This window comes from Phalaenopsis equestris, unplaced genomic scaffold (genome assembly GCF_001263595.1).
Source record: "Phalaenopsis equestris unplaced genomic scaffold, ASM126359v1 Scaffold000787, whole genome shotgun sequence".
In the NCBI taxonomy this organism is placed as follows: domain Eukaryota; kingdom Viridiplantae; phylum Streptophyta; class Magnoliopsida; order Asparagales; family Orchidaceae; genus Phalaenopsis; species Phalaenopsis equestris.
In genome coordinates this window covers 232,101-254,265 of record NW_018165227.1, presented here as the reverse complement: position 1 = coordinate 254,265, position 22,165 = coordinate 232,101, and the positions used below count along the sequence as shown (strand labels likewise).

Here is a 22,165-nt window from a genome sequence, read left to right as displayed (position 1 = left end):
CAGATTCAGTCAGTATTTAGGTTGGGAGTTCAATTCAAAGATGGACTCAAATGTAGAGTTTGGTTCGGATCAAGAGAAAGTTCTAGTGCAAGGAAGGGTATGGATAAATTTGAAGGAAAAAAAAATTCCATCTTGCGCTTGAATATTTTAAATAAATTCAAGGTCATTCCCGTAAAGTTGTTCATTATTTTCAGATGTTTCTAAAGCATGATTTTTTTTTTCTTTTTCTTTTTTTTTTGCAAAAAGATCAGAGGTATTAATAATAAAAAGGAAAATTTACATACATACCACACAATTTTTATGTATTTAGATATCTAACACCCAAAATTTGATATTTACAGTTAGAAGACATTGACATCATAAGCGTATGCATAAAAGGTAAATTTCATTAAAAAGATAATGAAGGTTGTATTTTTGATGTGATGTTAAAGATTTGGGGGTGCCATTTGGGGTGTCGGCGCTAGGGCGCACCGTCCAGCAATTTGGGGCAGGAGGCAGGAATGAGGCAGAGAGGAAATCATGATACAAATTCGCCGCACACGACATCTTCGCTCGATCCGTGGCAGACTGTGTTCCACGGTTTCTAAATTCAAATAAAAAATCAATGGTATACTAAATCATGTCAATGGAAAATTTTCAATGCACAATTCCATGTGACTCAAATTAGGGAGTTGCTTGAGGAGGCCAGCATCTTCTGCAAGTTTAAAATGCTTAAAAGAAATAGTTTCAGATTCAGTCATGTCTTTAGGTTCCGAGTTCTATTTTAAGATGGACTCAAATTTACAGTTTGTTTCAGATCAAGAGATCGTTCTAGTGCAGAGAAAGGTATTTATAAATTTAAGGAAAAAAAAATTCCATCTTGCACTTGAATATTTTAAATAAATTCAAGACCATCCCCATAAAGTTGTTCATTACTTAAGCATGATTTTTTTTTTTTCTGAAGGATCAGAGGGATTAATAATAAAAAGGAAAATTTACATACATACAACACAATCATTATGTATTTAAATATCTAATAACCAAAGTTTGATATTTACACTTATAACACATTGGCATCATAAGCCTATGTGTGAAAAGGTGAATTTCAATTTTAAAAAGATAATGAAGGGGGTATTTTTGATGCGATGTTAAAAACTTAGGTGTCATTTGGGGCGGCGGCGCTAGGGCGCACCGTCCCGCTGTTTGGGGCAGGAGGCAAGCATGAGGCAGAGGAAATCACGAAACAAATTCGCCGCATGCGACATCTTGAATGTGTTGAAGAAGTTAAAACAAGGTGTAACTGGGTTGGGTTAGGACACAATTAAGAAAACTATTGATGTCTTAGTCGAAGATAGATGTACAACTTATTCATCTTCTTTTGAACACATGCACATGAGTACTTAATATTCAAACTTAATTTTTTTTCATTATAGGTACTGCCTAAAGCCAAAAAATTTAGATTTCCTAGTATAGATCCTGAACTAGAAGAAAAAGTTGATGTGACGTTTGGAGATGTTGCCACGAGAGTTCATGCTTGGACTCCAAGTCACCAAATTGTTGAAAGTTTAGCACATGAGAGTCAAGCTCGTGAAGATGAAGGTAGCTCGAATGATCCTGTTGACATGACATGCAAACCTAGTAGTGTAGCTGCTTCTTCCAGTAGACCTCATAATTTGGATATTAAAAGTAATATTTAGATAATATGACATGTTGATATAATTTTGATTTTTGTGTTACACGGTGTTATGTGATGTATAAATTCTGATATAATATTTTAGACTTGTGACTTCAATTTTTTTTAATTTTGTTTCTATTGTTATGTATATGTTAATTCTAAAATGGATAACTTACATATACTATATTTATATAAGAGCAATACGGTCTTTATTTCAGAAACAACTACAACACAAATGATGTACAGTTAAACAAACCAAAAAGACACAGCTTCACCAACAACAATTTCCCCACAGTAGTTTCTTCTACAACTGTTGCATAACTGCTTCTTCAAATAATTGCAACTGACCCAAACAGACCCTTAAATAGATGCAAGTAAATATGAATGTTTGGGGGTTAGATATGTAAATATATAAGAATTCAATGGTGTGTATGTAAATGCCCCTAATAAAAATATTGCATTACTAAAATAATTATTGATAAAAATTAGTTCTATTACATTAGTAACAACCCTAATTTTTCATATATGAGCAAAATAGGGAAAGGGGTTTAACTTCACATGATATTGCAAGTTTAATGGCACATGAGATTTATTGAGGACTTGATTCAAATGCATTGCATTGGGCTTAACTTGAATAGAATATTGATTGTCTTTTTTATATAGATCTAAGTTGATTGATGGCCTCATATCACTCATGTTCCGAATTTTGAGAAGTTACATATCAAAAAATTGTCAAACAACTTTATGAAGTATGGAGTCGAACCGAAACTTTATTTATTTTAACTATTGTGTAGCCTTTGATGAACATGTGCGCCGTGGTAAAATGGGAGGGGGTAATGCACGAGAGATGGACTTCGGAAGCTTTCTAGATTTCGTGTTAGCTCTCGAAAACAAAGATACTCCTGAAGGATTAACTTACTTATTCAGATGTCTTGATCTTCATGGAAGAGGTTTTCTAACTACTGCTGATGTGCACACTCTCTTCAGGTAATCATTTTGATCTCAATTTCTTACATGGTTTGTATTTTTCTGTACAATATCGCTCCTTGTTTGTGCATGCTGCTTTCCCGTTGTATTTTTATTTGGGAGATTTACAGACATACCACTCAACTCTTATGCATTTACATATGTTTTTTCTATGTTGTATGAAAAATCTTGGTGGTATAAATGTATTATGTAAAGTTTAGGTGTTCGATATGTAAATACATAGGAATTGGGTGGTACGTATGTAAATGGCCCGTTATTTTTATTTATACTCTTCTGCCATTTTTTATAATGTTTTGTTGTATGCTATCTTTTTCGTTGGTTGTTTGATACTCCCTTTACTTTTTATGCACGCAAAATTGCAAGCAATAATGCTATAGCCTCTATCCATTTAATTAAATTGTCACTTTTTACTGAAATAATTTATTTTTTTTCTTATTTAATTAAATTAATGTAATAATTAATTATTAAATTAAATTCTTGCTAATTAATGGCAAAAATCAGAACTTAGAGAGAAGAATTGATTTTGGGTTTGAAAAGAGGTAATTAAAGTCAAAACTTCAAATATATTAATTTAAAATTTGTTCTTTAGTATAATATTAATGTTCGATCATATTAATTATTAACAAAAATCAAGATTTAAGATTAATTGATTTCAAGATACAAAAATTGGAATAATTGATTTCAAACAAGGCTAGAGTGAGTAATGTATATTATGAGAACGAAATTTTGTATATATGAATGCTTGTATATGCATACTAAGAAAAATCCACCTTTTAATGGTACAAGCAGGGGAACATCAATATACTCATGCACGTAGATGTTATCCTATCACATCAGATAATTATGATGTTTAGATCACTAATTGTTGTATCCACAAGAGAATATCAACTAAGAGCGAGTAGACATATTTTCACCTCAAACAATCATGTAAATTATATCAAGAACCATTGCCAAAGAAATAATTTTGGCATGTAGTGTGTTAGATAATATTTTAACATTGCTCCTAAAACGGATGTTAAGTTACTAAAACTCTAGTTCTTGGCAATTCTTAACAATGTTACCAAAATAAATTCTACTTCTTACCCTACAAATATTTTTGTTCTCATAGGGATGCATCTGAAGAATCTTTAAATGGGAAGTCTTTCTTGATGGATGAATATATGCAAAAAAATGGCCTTGCAATGCAAAATTGAAATTTGATAAATCATAGGGTGTGATACCGAGTTAACCAACACGACAATAGGTAAAGAAAATATTATTATTGAAAAAGTTAAATAGGTAGTTACAATCAAATACACACTGAAATGAGAAACAACACGACCACGACACACGACAGGATGCCGGGGTGAATCTCGAGTGATGGTGGTGGTCGTTAGATGCTTGGAAAGGTGGCGACAAGGTAGGGAAGGTGCAGAACGGCGGGGCAAATAGTTGCAATGCAACCGATTGAGGAGAATGGGACAACAAGGACAACAAGTGTGGCAAGCAGAGCTGGAACATTTAGAAGACAATAATAATAATAATAATAAAAAACAACAGGTTTGTTGTTTTCCGGATGATGAAGGCGAGGTGAATGGGGTTGCAACCATGAGGCAACAGGCTAGATTGATGGATGCAGACATAGGGCGGCTAGACTGAAGGATTAACAACAAAGATTGTTGTCTTAGGTGGTTGCAGTAGTGGAGGAAGATGACAGCATTGAAAGGGGCTAAGCGGGAGATTGCAAGACGGCAAGGGGCGACTGTCCAGGACGGTGACATCGAGCAAGAAGGGCTGAAATCAGAACTACAGTAAAAAATAACAAAAAAGTGTTGTTTGGGGGCAGTTGCAACGATGGAGGGCACTCAAGAGCCTCGTGGGGAAGATGTAGAAGGGGATAGGGAAGATAATAACTACCTTGGGAGAGAGATACATCCGGAGCAACACTCAAACCCTCAGATACAACCCTCAAAGGCAAAACAGAGACACCGACAACAATCTCAAACAAAATCATGCAAAACCTAACCCTAAACTCCTACGAAAGCAGATATATAATAATAGGATAACTAGCAGTAGCCCAAGAGGATTGGCTGACTCCACTCTCACGCAAAAATGCAGATCAGTTCGATCCAACGAGCAGTCGGCTCTCTACGAGTAGCAGTACTGTAGCAAAAGTCATGTAAGTCTTATGGGCAGCTACAATGTAAACTTTTTAAGGTTGGGAGAGCTTCGACCTCATCTGTCAAAGCTTCTGTCAACTCATAGTAGTCAGGTCGACCATGTTGAAGGTAGTGGAAATGTTGCAAGCTCCAGTAAGTCAATCATGAAGTCGTCGTCATTCCAAAGCACATTTCGATAGAATAAATATTCATCCACTTTTGGTGCAACTTGAGTTGGAGTTGCAAAATGACATTTTTTCACGAGCCTAATCCCAAGCAAGTAAATGTATAATATGCTTCTCTCACTCCTTGCACTCAGCTAAAAGTAATTGATAAACAAGTCTGTCAGAAAGAATCTACTCTTGAATGACTTTTATAGCAGGTTGGATCACACTGAAGTGTAACCACTCAAGAGAGGACTCTTTTTCTTCTCTAAAAGGGCACAAATCCAATTGTATGATATTTTTTCCCAATAAAATCCTAAGGCAATTTCCAAAACTGTGGTTCATCCATGCTGCTTGATAATCTATCGGTGTGTACACTGTTGAATTGATTTTAATACACAAATGACTTGTTATAGTCTTCCAGAAGTGGCCCAATAGAGTTTCATCACTGATATTTTAGACCTCCCTCAGTAGGGGCAACTCATAAAGTAGCCTATATATCTGAAAAATTCTGAATTTCTCTTATCTGGGATTATCTTGTCGTTAGTGTCGGTTCCTCGAACTCAAGACCTTCTTGGACAACAAATGTTAATTCGGTTGGAGTCTCTCATGGGCTCAACTAAAAGCATGTGTGTCTTTCCCTCATTAGTTGAAAGTTGGTACTCCTTTGTGTCTTTATTTTCGTTATTGTTTACTATGACATTATTTAATTCTTCAATAACTCCCTGCTCAGTTGAATAGATAATACCCTTTGTTTAGGCAATCTGTTGCATTGTGCCAAAAACTGTAGCATTTATTGTGCTTTCTGGTTGGGCCGATTTAAGAATGCTGATTAGTTTTACATGTTCTCCACTTTGAATAGTTTCTCCTCAAGCAGGGTTGGCATGGATGTTCCCCTTGGTGTACTATGACTATAAGATCCTGAGGTTGAACCTACCTGTAAGTTGTGGTAGTTAATGTAACAGCAGAAAGTTTTAAAAAAATATAAAAAAATAAAATTAAAAATAAAATAAGCGTTGATGGTTAGAAGAGACACACCCTCTCGTAAGAAACTTATTTCACATTATTTTGATATTTCTCCCTCATTCAAATCAACCAAACTGAAAGACAAGAGGGAATTTCTCAGAAGAGAAGAAACTGTAGTGCTCAAATCCGGGAAAAGAAACTTATGCACGCCGTGTTGCGATTGTGTCCAACCTAAAGAGGAAGGAGGAAATAAAGAGCAAACTTTCTTGCGTACGGAAGGTCAGCCGGGCCCTGCAAGATGTGCCCTAATCAAGCAGCTTTGACACTATGTTCGTGTGCAAAGGGGAGAGGCGAACTGGGGCTTCCGTGTACTATCGAGTCATGAGAAGAAGAAGGATTTGCGACTTTGTGTCGAGACCAAAGGCATAGGAAGGAAAGCCAAGGTCTTTGCGTGCATCATATGCAGAGAAAGAGAAGAATTTGTGCTGCTTTGGGGCAAGTCAAGACCGAAGGAAGTAGAAGGGTATCCCACTAAGTGTGGTCGGCTACATGAATCTTTTTTCTCCATTGTGTCCTATTGAGAGTCATATTTTCATTTAATCATATTTGAGAGTCATATTTTCATTTAATTCTAATAAATTAAAATTACTTTTTATACAATATGCCAAGTCTTTTTAGGTCAATCTCTGTCTTTCTTAAAATAAGTTGAATCTAAAATACATACTCTCCTAATCGGATCATAGATGGTCAACGTTTAATGTGACGAATCTCTCTAATCACAAGTGCCAACAAAGCTACACCAATCCTATCATAAATATATTCATTTCACATTTTATCTCTAACTGTTAAGTCACTAATCCACCTAAGCATTCTCATCTTAGCAACACATCACTTAATCAACAAAACCAATAATTATTAATAAAAGGTTGAGTATTTTTTAATAGATTAGTTGCACTAAACCTGTATGATTATTGTAATACCCGAAAAGAAAATGAACGGTTTGTATGGTTAGTCTTGCATGAGGCTGGATCAGGCAATCGAAGAATAAGGTATATATAAAATTTAATTAAGTTAATTGATATTAAAAATGTGTGCAAGTTTACAGGAGGAGGATCACTCTTGCTAGGTATTATGGTTGTAGCTTCTTCATAGTGTTTTTCTTTCGTATTATAATTATATTGTTTATTATATGGTTTTTGAATGTTTGATTTTTGTATATGACATTTCATGGATAATTAGTGACAATTTTATACATTGGAGTTTTCTAAAAATTATATGGAATGAAATTGAAATATTGTCTGATCGTCGTTCCTGACTTGGTTAATTTCAAGCTATCAGGCTGGATCGTTACAAAAATGGTATTAAAGCAATCAGGTTGTATCATGATCTAAAAGAACCATTAAGATGATTATATTAAATCATAAGTTATGTTAATGAATAGTTAGATTTTGTCTAATTATAATATTTCTTTCATTATTTCAGAAATATGAAAATTAGAGAGAAAAAGTTAGAGATGATATGGTAGAAGTTGAGATACCCCCATATATTACTGTGAATATAAATAAATTTACTAAGATGATAATTGCAATAACACACTAAATTAGAACCTCTCAGACTCAAGCCAGTTCTACCAGAGGTCAGATGGATAAATACTTGAAAATTATTTCAAGATATGAGACACCTCTCTTGTTTAGAAAAGGAAGTCCGATGGATGCTAAAAATTAATTTTTAAGAGTGAAGAAGATATTAGATGGATTGTCTTGTTCTTTGGAGAGGATGGTTACACTGACGACATTTGCATTAGAGGGAGAAGTTGAGAGATGGTGACGAGGACAGTTGCAGAAGAAATATGGGGGTAGAGCAGTCACATGATTTAGTAAGACGAGTCTATGGGCATTTTTGGAGACTGGTTCGTACCACTATCCGCTAGGAGGTAAGTGTAGGAAAAATTTATCCAGTTTGTATAAGGTGATCACTCAATAATGCAATATAGAATTGAATTCACCATACTTAAGATATGTGCCACAGTTGATTCCAAATGCAAAGGAGAAGTGCCGCCGATTTTTGTCTAAGCTCAGATATGTGATTAGACAACCATTGATTCAACTTTGGATCGATGATTATTGCATTTTGATGAAGAGAGCTAAGATGATTGAGCTGGATCTGGAGGCTACTCAGACGAGGAGGAGCATTCACAAGAGAAAAAATTCAAAATGATACAAGTTTCCTGGCTCTCAGAGCAAGCAATCCTTTTAGTCGTAATCTATTGGTGCTATGAATGTCAAATCTAGAAGTATCAACACTCAGTTTGAAGCAAAAACATGTAACAATTATGGAAGGCGTCATAAGGGAGAGTGTATGCCTGGATTGAATACTTGTTTTTGGTGCAACCAACCAGGACATATGACGAGGAACTATCCTAATTTGGGCCAGCGGCTCCAACAGATACCAAGGGCAATGCTGCACCAACTCAGAGGAGCTATGGTAAAATGAGGGCAGCTGAATCTTCGGGACCAGTGCCAAACGCAGATCAAACTCAAGCAGAATGTCCAGCCCAGAGTAAATGCTCTTTCACAGCAGGAAGCTAAAGACTCCCCTGATGTCATCACAGGTACGTTTCACTTTTAATAATTTTAACCCAATGCACCTTTAATTATCATAGGATTCATGTCATTTCATTCATAAAATAAGCAAGAATTTAAAAAAATCAAGAAGTCGACTCTAAATGTCTAATGCAATGATTTTAATGATATGTATCATATATCTTCAGATTAGGTCGATAAAAATATTGTTTGACTCAAGAGCATCACCTATTTATAGCTGAGGAACTGACTAAAATGATGTGATTGAAAATCCTTTCTATGTCAATGATATTATCAGTTAGAATGATAAATGAAGTTTTTCTAGAAGTTAATCATTCATGTGAAGCAAAATTAATGATTGGTGGAAAACATTTTGAGGCACAACTTATGGTGTTGTCTTTTGTGGAGTTTGAGGTAATGTTAGGCATGGATTGGATGTCTAAAAACTTTATTTATTGATTGCAATAAAAAGGCGGTCAAAATAAATTTACCTGAAGAAGCAGAAGTTAAATTTTATGGTGACAGAGGGCTGGGATTTATGATAATTACATATTTAAAAACTTTTAAATTATTAAATTATGAAAGTTAATATTTTCTTGCTCATGTAACAAATACTTCTAAGGAATTACAACCTTTGAATTATATTCTAGTGGTAAGAAAATATCTAAAAGTGTTTCTTGATGATTTACTAAGGCTACCACCATTGTGAGAGATCGATTTTATTATTGAGCTCCTGTCAGGTTCTGAGCCTGTATCCACGACACTCTACAAAATGATAGTTAAAGAGTTGTAGGAGCTGAAGAGCCAATTACAGGAGTTACTAGGTAAGGGATTAATCAGACTTAACACCTCACCTTGGAGAGCTCCATTATTATTTGTAAAGAGGGATGAGAGCTTCATGATGTGCATTGATTATAACGAGTTGAATAAGCTCACAGTTAAAAAACAAATATCCACTGCTGATGATTAACGATTTGTTCTATCAGTTGAAAAGAAACTCTATATTTTCAAAGATTGATCTCAGATCATGCTATTACCAACTGAAGATTTAAGAAGTAGACATAATGAAGATGACTTTCACGACCGTATATGGGCATTATGAATTCAAAGCGATGTTATTTGGAATGACAAATGCTCCGACAATTTTCATTGACCCAATGAATGAGATCGTCAAACTATTTTTAGAAGCTTTCGTGATCGTTTTTATAGATGATATTTTGTTGTATTCAAGAAATGAAGCGAGCCATACAAATCATTTAAATGCTGTGGTACAGGTTTTGAAAGAGAATACATTTTATGTCAAATTTTCTAAGTACAAATTTTGACTTAAAAGTGTGGCTTTTCACAGGCACATTATTAGTGGAGACGACATATATATGGATAAAAAAAAGGCGAATTCAATTGCAGATTGACCAAGACCTATTACTATCACTGAGTTCAGAAGTTTTCTAGGTCTGGCTGATTATTACATAAGATTTGTCAAAATGTTTTCACAAAGTACCATGTCGTTATCAAGATTGACACAAAGTCTGTAAAATTTGAATGGTCAAATCATTGTGAGGAGGTTTTCAGAAGTTGAAGACTTTCTTAATAATTGTTTAAGTGTTGGTTATTCTTTCAGGTTCTGATTTCAACAATGCATCTTTAACAAGTTTGGGTTGTATACTTATGCAGCATGAAGGAGTTATTGCATATGCATCATGACAATTGAAAATTCATAAAAGGAATTATCCTACATATGATTAGGAGTTTGTGGCAGTTGTATTTGCACTCAAAATATGGAGGCATTATCTGTATGGAGTTAGATGTGAAGTTATTATTGACCACTAGAGTTTGAAGTATATTTTTACTCAGAAAGAGCTAAATCCGAGGTTGAGGAGATTGCTTGAATTTATTAAAGATTATGATTCAGATATTCAATATCATTTGTGAAAGGCAAATGTGGTGGCAGATTCACTGACTAGAAAAACTTCATGTAATTTGAACTATTTATTTACTAATAAGGAGTAATTAATTATAAATTTGAAGAATTTGAAGTTATCCATAGTTGATAATGATGATGACAATGGGATTCATTGTATCAGTTGACGTTGCAGTTAACTTTGAAAAGAAGAATTGAATATTCTTTAGTCGATGATAGCTATGTTCAAAAAATCCAAGAACAGGTTAACGCAGGTGATTTGAAGATGTACATGTTAGATCAAGATAGCTTATTGAGATATAAAGACGATTTATGTTCCAGATATTGATGATCTGAAGAAGGAAAGTCTAGATGAAACATATTTATCTGGCTATACTATTTACCCAATGAAGCATAAGATATATCAGGATCACAAAGAAGAATTTTGGTGTCCAGGATTGAAAAGGAATATGAAAATGGCAGAATTTGTGACTAAGTGTCATTAATATTAGCTATTGAAAGCAGCACATTAGCATCCTGCATCATTTACCGATTCCAGAGTGAAAATAGGAGAAGATTGTGATGGATTTTGTGATTGGGTTGCCTAGATCATGCCAGGGTCATGATGCTATATGGGTAATTATCGATAGGCTGATCAAGTCTGCCCATTTCTTGTCTATTAGACAAACAGATCCAGTGAAGAGATTAGCTAAATTATATGTGGATCATATTATGATACTAAGCCTATCACCTCCGACAGAGATGACAATTTTACTTTCAGATTGTGGAAGAAGGTTTAGGAAGTTTTGGACACCAAATTAACTTTCAACACGAAATTTTACCCTCAGACAAATGGTCAGATAGATATGACTATTCAGATCTTGAAGGATCTACTAAGGATATGCCCTTGACTTTGGTAGAGGTTGGAATCACATATAACCTTTAGTACAACTTGTTTATAATAATAATAGTTATCAAACTAGCATTGAAATGACTCCATACGAAGCCTTGTATGAAAGAAAGTTCAAGAAACTTTATTTTGAGCAGAGACAATTGAAAAAAATATTATTGGAGCTGATTTAGTTGATGATGCTAATGAAAACATAAGACTGATCAGAGATAGACCGAATGTAGTGCAGGATATGCATAGAAAATATTATGATGCCAAGTACAGACCTATTGAGTTTGAAGATAGAGAATTTGTTTTTATCAATGTTAATCTGTTGAAGGGTGTACAAAGTTTGGGAAGACAAGAAAACTGAGCCCCAGATATATCGATCCATATAAGATTGTGGAGAGGATCGCGAAAATAGCTTACAGATTAGCTTTACCAGCCCATATGCAGAGAGTATAAAATTTTCCACATTTATTCACTCAAAAAATATATTGTCGATGAAACTAGTAAGGTGATAGAAGACTCAATTAATATTCAACCAGATTTGACTTATATTGAGAAGCATGAAAGGATTCTGGATTATGATTTAAAGAAGCTGCGGAACAAAAAGATCCCTTTTGTTGAAATTTTATGGAAGCACAGTATGGAGAAGAATGCTACATGGGAAAAAGTCTTTGAAATTGAAGAATAATATCATCATCATTTTATTTGAGTTATGTTTAATTTTATGATCATTTTCAAATTTCAAGATGAAATTTTATTAAGGAGGGGAGATTGTATTAACATAAAGTTTAAAAAATAATAAAATTAAAATAAAATAGGCGTCTACAGTTAGAAGAGAAGCACCCTCTCCTAAGAGACTTATTTCATGTTATTTCGACATTTCCCCCTCATTTGTATCAATCAAATTGAAAAGCAAGAGAGAAGGTCATAAAAGAGAAGAAACTACAATGCTCTAATTAGGAAAAAAGAAACTTACGAGCGTTGCGTGAGTTTTGCATTGAAACTTGAGGAAGGAGGAAATAGAGGAGCAAACCTTGTGTGAGGAAGGTCAGTCGAGCCTTGCAAAAGGTGCCCTAGTAGATCGCCTTTGACACTGTGATTGTGTGCAAAAAGGGAGAGGCAACATGCGACTTCTGTGTAGTGTCGAGCCGTGCGAAGGAGAAGAGAAAGAAGAAGGATCTACGACTTTTTGTCGAGACCAAAGGTAGAGGAAGGAAAATCCAGGTCTCTGCGTGCAACATAAGCAGAGGAAGAGGACATGTGATGCATTAGGCCAGTCAAGACTGAAGGAAGTAAGAGGGAGCTCGCATGGCACCTTGCGTGAGGTTGGGGCAAATAGTCGAAGAATAAGGTATATATGAAATTTTATTAATATTAAAAATGTGTGTGTAAGTTAATTAATAAATTGTTTTAATTAATCAAGTTATTTAATGTGTGTGTGTATTTAAAGGTTAAATTTAAAATGCACGTGATGTTAGGATCTAAGCTATAAAATTATGAAATTTTGAGGGAGGAGGTGTCACAAACCTCCTGTACGAGTAAAGGGAATTCTTGTGCGAGGGAGCAAATCAAATTTTTTAAGATAAGAAATTGTATAATTATTTATGTGTCATTTTAATTATAAGTCATTAGATGTATTAAATATTTCTTTTATGATAGGATTTTTTATAGTTGTATACATCTCTAATTGATATAAGAGATAGTCGAGGAAGTAAAGTGATAGATATTTCAGAGGTCACTTGAAAGCAAGGTGAGTGACTATTATCTTTTATGCATTAAATTAATATTTTATTGAATGAATAATTGTTTTATTAAATGAGTTAAAACAAGTATTTATTCATATATGTCATTTTGAAAGTCTAAAATTGTATCACAAATGAGAGAAAAATAACCGACAAATAAATGTACATCTTAAAGGATTTTAAATTGATATGAAATGTAAATGTTTCTTCATATAGGATTACTCTCAGATGACACTGATAATGGATGCGATGTATCGTGCACGTTAAAATAAATGATAAATGTGTAACTTCGACTGCAATTTTAGAGTATGACAGCAATCCTGTTATGATGCTTAAAGAGGTTAAACGAAAAATACTTAAAGTGAAATGAAAAAGGATAAATTAAACATGAAAGTTCAAAGTTTTATAAATAAATGAACTGCATTTTCTTTGGGCATTCATGCATTGCATTGACATAAAAATTTAATGCATATTAAGATTATAATTACTCGCTAAGTCAAACTTAAAGTTGAAATTAATATTTTCTTTCAAGAAAAGAAAAGTCATAGGTTGTTATGTCTAGCAGAAGGGGTTTAGTTTACAGGAGGATAACCATTGTTGCTAGGTATTATGATTGTAGCTTCTTTGTACTATTTTTCTTTCATAGTATGATTATATTGTTTAGTGCTAGCTAGAAAAGTTGTTTACATATTACGTGATTTCTAGATGTTTTGATTTTTGTATATTGCACTTAGTGGATAACTAGTTGCTCTTTTATATGTTGGGAGTTTTTTAAAAATTATGTCGAATGAAATTAAAGTATTAATATCGACCGACTGTCGTTCATGACTTAGTTAATTCCAAACTACCATGTCAGGTCATGATAGTTGCCCGATGATGTGTATTGTGTGAACTGGTACGTACTATCATTGCATCTCCCATTTCATCCTGGATTAGGTAGCAATCTTATCTTTTCCTCTCACGCTAGTGTAAGTGCTTCAAAATTTTCCACCAAAATAATGAAATCTTCTTTAATTTGATGGGGACTAATTTCATCATTTTGTTCGGTGGGACGTCCTGATACTAACAGAAAATATTTCACAATCTAAAGCCACTTGATGAACTCGTCCGGATCCAAGCAACTCTCAAAATATAACAAATATAACTTTATTCCAAAATCTTGACTACTCTGATAATTTTGGACAGCTCATTGGAGTAGAGGCACTTCATCTATGAAACTGTAACAGACACTTCATCTCTTAACCACTTCTGATACCGTATCCCAAAATATTGTGGTCTGTCTTCTCTTCCACTAGAATCAAACCTATAGAAGGGATTCATGTGCACCTTCCTCTCTCTCTCCTCTTTAGATCTCGCTACCACACTCGTAGTTAACCTCTCCCTATGTCCTTTTCTCAATTTCCTCGAGCTTCTGTAGCATTAAGCGGAGTTGTCGTTGAATCTCTTCAATGGTGAACTTCTGATAAGTTATGGCAATTGCCTCTTCGGCGACATGATTCAATTTTGGGTGAGGGTAAGTGGAAGGTGCATAGAGGTGATGTAAGGTGGGAAAATATTTTTGGGTGGAAATAGGATTAGGTATAGGTGGATATTAAAAAACCAGAGTTACCCAAATGAAAAAAGGTAAAGCAAATATTATTAATAAAAATGTCAAATAGGTATTTATAGCCAAACACACAGAAATAAGAAATAACGACATCAGAACACACAACACACTACTGGGGCGGATCTCAGGTGGCGGTGGTAGCTGTTAGGGCTCTGGAAAAGTGGTGGCAAGGTATGGAAGGTGCGAGACTGCGAGGAAATATAGGCATCACAACGGAAAGTGATAGAAGTATCGGTTGTGGAAACTAGAGCAAAGACAACAAGTCTAGTGGCACAACACACTACTGGGGCGGATCTCAGGTAGCGGTGGTAGTTGTTAGGGCTCTGGAAAAGTGGCGGCAAGGTATGGAGAGCGCGAGACTGCGAGGAAATATAGGCAACACAACGGAAAGTGATAGAAGTATCGGTTGTGGAAACTGGAGCAAAGACAACAAGTCTGGTGGCAAGCAGAGCTGCGAGGAGGTATGGAAAGGCTAGAATAGCCAGGGGATAGCAAGAAAACAATAGGTTTTTCGTTTATCGGATGACGACAGAGAGGGGAAAGAGGCTGCGAACACGAGTCAACAAGCTAGATTGATGGAAGGAGGTGGTGTGCAATTGGACTGCGGGATTAACAAGAAAGATTGTTGTATCGTTTGGTTGCGGCGGTGGAAGGCGATGGAGGCTGTAGCAGTGGAGGAAGATGGCGACTATAATAGTGGAGGAAGATGGCAGACTATAGGACAGCAAGGGAGGTTGTACGGGGCGGTGACAACACGCAAGAAGGGTAGAAATTAGAAAATCGTAGTAAAAAATAGAAAATGAGTTCTATTCGGGCCCAACTGCAGGGATGGAGGGTGCCAGGAGTTACATGGGGAAGATGCAGAAGGGGATAGGGAAAATAATCATCACCTCCGGAGAGAGATACAACTGGAGCACCATTCAAACCCACGAGAACCTTTGAAAGGAAAACAAAGACACTAGCGGCAATCTCGAACAAACTCATACAAAACCAAACCCTAAACTCCTACGAAATCACATATATAATAATACAATAATTAGAAGTGGCCCAAGAGGACCGGTCGACTCCACTCATGTAAAAAATCTAGACTGCGAGCAGGTTGCTTTCTGAGGCTCGCAGTACTATAGTAGGTTCATAGTACTATGCAGAAGTCGCATAAATGTCTCTTGGGCAGCTCCAATGTCAGGGTGAGTGCAATCTATTGATTTCCATGGCATTCATTTTAGATCCACATCTCAAATTAAAGTTCATCAATTTCACGTTTCCAAAGATATACTCATCATATAAGTTGGAATCCAAGAGTCAAGTTATTCATGATGTTATTTAAAAATATATACAAATATGTGTTGTTGGTCCGATAAATTTGAAGTTTTGTTGTTATTGGTTCAAAAAAAGCATCGTTTTCAACAATATAAAAAGAAAATTTTCAACATCAAATATTACTACCTTTTCATTTATTCTTGAATTTATGCTTAAACTGGATAATTATGTTGTATTGTCGGAGTCTATTCAACCTTCAAATCTAACCTACAGAGTTTTCTTGAAGAGGGATGGTCTATTCGTAACAAGAATCAAAGTCCTGAAATGGTGAAAATTGAATCCTCTCAAGTTTCCAAGCTTGCCAAACATGGTTGGGAATCTTTTGACAATTTCTATAAATATGGTTTCATCTGAATCTACATTCAGTGCTAAAGGAAGAGTTCTAAATGACTAGAAAAGCTAACCATCGATAAAAGAAATATAAATATATAGGGGCATTTCCATACATAGCACACAAATCTAAAGTATTTACATATCTTCCTTCTAAACTTTCATATTTACACACATAACACTCAAATATATTTACATATCTTCCTTCTAAACTTTCACATTTACACACATAACACTCAAATCTTCAATATCACATCAAAAATAGAACTATTACCGCTTTCTAAGAGTGAAATAGACCTTTTCATGAAGCAACGAAGTGTTGCATGTAAATATAAAAGTTTAGTTGTGATATATATAACAAGTATCAATTTGAAGTCCTGAAATGGTGAAAAATTGAATGCCATCAAGTTTCCAAGCTTGCCAAACATGGTTGGGAATATTTTGACGATATCCGTGGGGTTCGGTGGATGCTATGAAGATTACGACTCCAAATGGTGTTTGCAAGAATTGATATCATAATGCATAAAGAAATAATGCGATGCTAGAGCTTGTTTGAGATAAAATTTATTTTTGGTTTTGTTTTTATTTCTTCTTTTATTTTTAAAAATATGTTTGTTCAACATGTTTTTACAGGTTCTTTTTTTTGTTTTTAAATACAAATTATCATGTTTTTTACAAACACTCAAAACTACTTTTAAATATTTTGAATGTTTTTCAAAATAACAATTCTTAAATCAAATAACCAAATATATTTTATTTCAAATCAAAAAATAAAGAAAATTAAATAAACACAAAATATAAAAAACAAAAATGATCACAAACGGCCCATAAGATTCAAACGCTCTGATAGAAGTTTCTCACCTCTCTCAATGAATATGTCTGTCAACGTTCCATCGGCATACTCCTTGAGCTCCTGCTTGCTTAACGTCCCATTCATATCCTTATCCAATGCAAGAAACATATCTGGAAAATAAGCAAATAGTGAATTAAATTCATGTGATGCAATCCTTCTTCCTGTCGTAAATATTATAGCTAGAACAAGTCAATAATGTGGAGCCACTGGAATCCAGAATACAGTATAACTAAGCCAACCAATAAGTTAAACAACATAAAAACTCAAAAATCAAAGCTTATGGAGAAAATGGAGGCAGAGCAGAGGTCGGATACATTGGGGGACAGAAGATGTCAACGTCTATAATAAGATCTAGAGGCACTTACATACATACCACCCAATTCTCATGAGTATACATACCTAAAACCTAAACTTAACTTTTTACACTTATACTGCCCAAATCCTTAATATCATATAAAAAATACCATCATTTTAATTTATAAGAGAAATACACCTTTTTCTTGAAATACACCTTTTCACAGATTGTTAAGGTGGCATGTACGTAAAAATTGAAGTTCAAATGTTAGATATTAGATACACAAGAATTGAGTGGCATGCATGTAAATCTTCCTAAGGTCTAATAAGTTTCAGGTAACTCTAATAACAAGGAGACCACTAGCCAAATGTAATTAACAACTTTTCCCATGTTGTGTGGATACGGACACGACATGACACGACATGGATACAAACACTTCTATTATTAAAAATATAAGATACAAACATGCGTCAGAAATGCCATTATAATAAAAATTAGAGAAATTTACATACATAGCACATAAAAATATTTAGTATTGCATATTTCACACTTAGGCTTGCTTATTGACATTTACAGCACTCCGTGTAAACAGTGTTAGTAACAGGGAGTTCGTCAGAGGGCAGAAATTCACCAAAATTGATGACACTGCAGCCGAAAAGAGAACAGAGGAGGAAGATCTCGGATTCACTATAGCTATAGGACTCAAAATTGAGAAATAGTTAAGGAGAAACAGCAAGAAGTCAGAGAGGCCATAATTAGGAAGAAAAGAATTAGAAGAATAGAGAATTTTCTTCGGTGATCAGGAAAATTTAGTTGAGTGCTCGATTAACGCAACTTTTATGTCCCTAATAGGAGTAGCAGTAGAAAATGGCAGCTGGATCGCATGCCTTGGAAGAAGAGTATGGATTTGAGATTGTGTTGGCAAAGCATTGGATGCCGGTGTTCGCCAGCATAACTGTCTCGTCGGCGGCAGCTGGGAACGAAATCCAGTGAATTAGAAAGACCGCCTGGCCTAGATGCATAACAGATTGATTAATTTTAACGGCAGGGTGTTATTTTTTAGTTTTTTTTTTAATTTTTGGGTGCTAAAAAGGTAAATAGGTGAGTTTAGACGTTAAATATGTAATATTAGTAGTTTTAGGTGGCATGTATGTAAATGTACCTAAAAATTAATAATAATAATAATACAAAAAAATATAAATAACTTAATAGCATTATCTTTAAAAAAAAGATATCCATAACGAGAAATACTAGTCCAGGAGAGCGATTAGCAAACTGCTCAAGCTCGTCTGCGAGAAAAAAATATCAAACAAATAAGTCAAACAAATACGCTTATGCTTTAAATAAAAAATAAATTATTAATTTTAAGTTTACTAAAATATACCATAAATGTTTTAAATATATACATTTATTGAGAAGTATGATGGAGAAGTTCAGAGATAATAAGGAGAATCCACATTTGATTTTTATTGATTTAGAGAAAGCTTACGATAAGGTTCCAAGAGAAATCCTTTCGAGAGTTCTTGAGAAGAAAAACATTGATATGACTTATATTCAAGTCATTAAAGATATATATACTAGAGTTGTTACTTGTGTTCAAACTGAAAGAGGATTGACCAAATATTTTCCTATTTATGTTGGATTTACAGCAGGGATCGGCTTTAAGCTCATATATTTTTGCTTTAGTTATGGATGGTCTTACTGGACATTTACAAGAGGATGTGCCTTAGTGTATGTTTTTTGTTGATGATATCCTTCTTGTGGATAAGACGAGAGAAAAAACCAAAGAAAAACTTGAATTATGGAGGTTTAAATTGGAGTCTAAAGGCCTTCATTTGAGTAGAACTAAAACTGAATACATAGAATGTAATTTCAGTAGTAGTAGCTCTAGTGACAAAAGTGTAACTTTGGGCGATCAAATTACTAAAAGGTGTGAACGATTTAGATATCTCGAGTCTGTTGTTCAAAACGATGGTGATATAGATGGGGATGTTAATAGTAGAATTCAACTAGGTTGGTTAAAGTGGAGGAACGCTTCGGGCCTTTTGTGTGATAGAAAAGTACCGCTTAGACTGAAAGGAAAACTTTATAAGATAGTGGCGAGACTTGCAATGCTTTATGGCGTTGAATGTTGGCCTTTAAAAGAGAAGCATAATACTAAGTTAAGTGTTGCCAAGATGAGAATGATTAGGTCGATGAGTGGCTTTACACTTAGAGACAAAATGCAAAATGAATATATCCGTGATAGGGTTGGTGTAGCTCCTTAGAGAAAGTCGTCTTAGATGGTTTGATCACATTAAACGTCGACCATCTGATGATTCGATTAGGAGAGTAAATGTTTTAGATTCGACTTATGTTAAGAAAGACAAAGGTAGACCTAGGATGACTACGGCTTATTGTATAAAAAATGATTTTAATTTATTAGAACTAAATGAAAATATGACAATAAATAGGACGCAATGGAGAAAAATGATTCATGTAGCTGATCCTGATTCATGTTGATTCATGTAGCTGACCCCATATAGTGGGATTAAGGCTTTGCTATTGTTGTTGTTTGTACAAATTTAAGGCACGTGTATCCCTTTTATATTTTAACATTATTTAAATAAGACACATCAAAGACATGTTCGACAGGTGTCTTGTGCCCCTTTTATATTTTAACATTATTTAAATAAGACACATCAAAGACATGTTCGACAGGTGTGCGTCAGGCACATGTCGGTGTCTGAAAAGTGTCTAACACTACGTGATTTCTTAGTCAGAAGTGTCCGTGAATCATAATTTTTCCCATATTTTAATGCCCCACATAAAAAACCACATTTCGCACCAATGTCTTAATCAACAACGAAATTTCAATCTCTAACTAGGACTACAACAACAACAACAACAACAAAGCCTTAATCCCACTACGTGGGGTCGGCTACATGAATCCTTTTTCTCCATTGCGTCCTATTTAGTGTCATATTTTCATTTAGTTCTAGTAAATTAAGATCATTTTTAATACAATAAGCCCAAGTCTTCCTAGGTCTACCTCTGCCTTTCTTAACACAAGTCGAATTTAAAACATCTACTCTCCTAATCGGATCATCTAATGGTCGACGTTTAATATGACCAAACCATCTAAGGCGACTTTCTCTAATTTTGTCTGTCACAGGAGCTACACCAACCCTATCACGAATATATTCAATCTCTAACTAGGACTGAAAAATGCAAAAGAGATAATAAAACTCAGCAACCATTACTAACACAATAATAGCGATCCAAATTATGAGAAGACAGGCAAGCCATGCACCAAAAAGAACTCTGCGAGAAACTATCAAGGCATTGAAAAAAAAAAAGATTTGTAGTATGCATCTGCTAAAGCATCTGCTAAAATATTATAGGAATTAAATACTATCCTTAGTCAATAATGCCCAAAGACTGAAGACCAAGTGATAAAAAAAAAGAGAAATTAAAATGACGGAGCAAGGATGACCAGCCGCATAAAGGAGAAGAGAAGAATCCAACAGTCCTGAAGAAAAAAAAGGGAAATAACAAACAAGTAAAAAAGATGGACAACTGTCATTACAAGTACAACTAGCGGGTCTTAGAACTAATAAATCTAGAGAAATATCGGTAGAAATGACAATAATTACAATGTAAATTGAATTGTGACATTTTACAGCATTGCCTCTGTATATTCATATCAATAGAAACTAGAAAACCCAGACTCTTGCCTGTAGGCTATATAGGCTACACTTGAATTGGATTGATAATACCAGTAACAGCCATAGATTCCACAATTCATATTCTTCATTAATTTCACGGCTTGGCCAAAACTACGTTCAAATAAGCTTGAGAAATTTATATATATACCCCACAATTCTTATGTATTTACATATCAAACACCAAAATTTTGATATTTACATTTATACACTTTGGTATTATAAACCTATGCATGAAAATGTGCATTTCATTTTTAAAAAGTTCATGATAGGGGTATTTTTTATGTGATGTTATGGATTTAGGTGACATATACATAAATATTAAAGTTTAGGTGTTAGTTGTAACAAAAACTAAAAACTTTCTTGAAAGATTAGCTTACAAAACATATGGCGATGGAACAAATAATTACATAGTTATGCAAGACTATGGAATCAATAAAAAATAACCAACAATGGAACATAATTAAGTTTGTAAAGTGTAAATCAAAATGAAAATATGGCACCAAAATCGATAAATCCTAAAATGCATAGTTTTATTATGTGAAATCATATGTGGCATACCACATATTCGTTGGGCAGAAGTCAGAGAGAACCAATTCTCAGCCTGTTCAGTATCAGCAACTTCTTCCTCACTATCCTGAGACGTAACATAATAATAACCAGATCTTCAACTCCAAATATATCAAATCAAATTAAAAGTTGCAATATAGGTTGGCATTAAAATATAGTACTAAATATGACTACAAATGGGTCATCAAAACCAACAAAAGAGCACAAGTACATTAAAGTCATTGAAATAATGTTTTTTTCTGCACACAAAAAGTTGAGACTCAGTTCAGCTAAAATTGATTTACAAAGCAGGTATGTCTTAATTCCATTCAATTTTAAGTTGAATATGAGAGAAAAAACTCCATAAATCTGTAAGCAAAATTATAACAAAAAGTAGTATAAATTCTAGTTGAAGTTACAGTGCAGACCAATATGGAGAGTAGCCATACCAACTTTATAACAATATTGCCTAACTAG

At 34.3% G+C, this 22,165-nt stretch overlaps 1 protein-coding gene across 1 annotated transcript in view; it reads right to left on the bottom strand.

Moving 5' to 3' along the window:
- Positions 1 to 22,165, bottom strand: part of LOC110031190 (probable serine/threonine-protein phosphatase 2A regulatory subunit B'' subunit TON2) — a 90,357-nt gene that overhangs the window by 14,352 nt on the left and 53,840 nt on the right. The window contains exons 10-11 of the mRNA XM_020734276.1: positions 21,701 to 21,776; positions 17,149 to 17,250 (exon numbers count right to left, since the gene is read on the bottom strand). Of these exons, the coding sequence (XP_020589935.1) occupies positions 17,149 to 17,250; positions 21,701 to 21,776 (178 nt within the window). The remainder of the gene's footprint in view (positions 1 to 17,148; positions 17,251 to 21,700; positions 21,777 to 22,165) is intronic.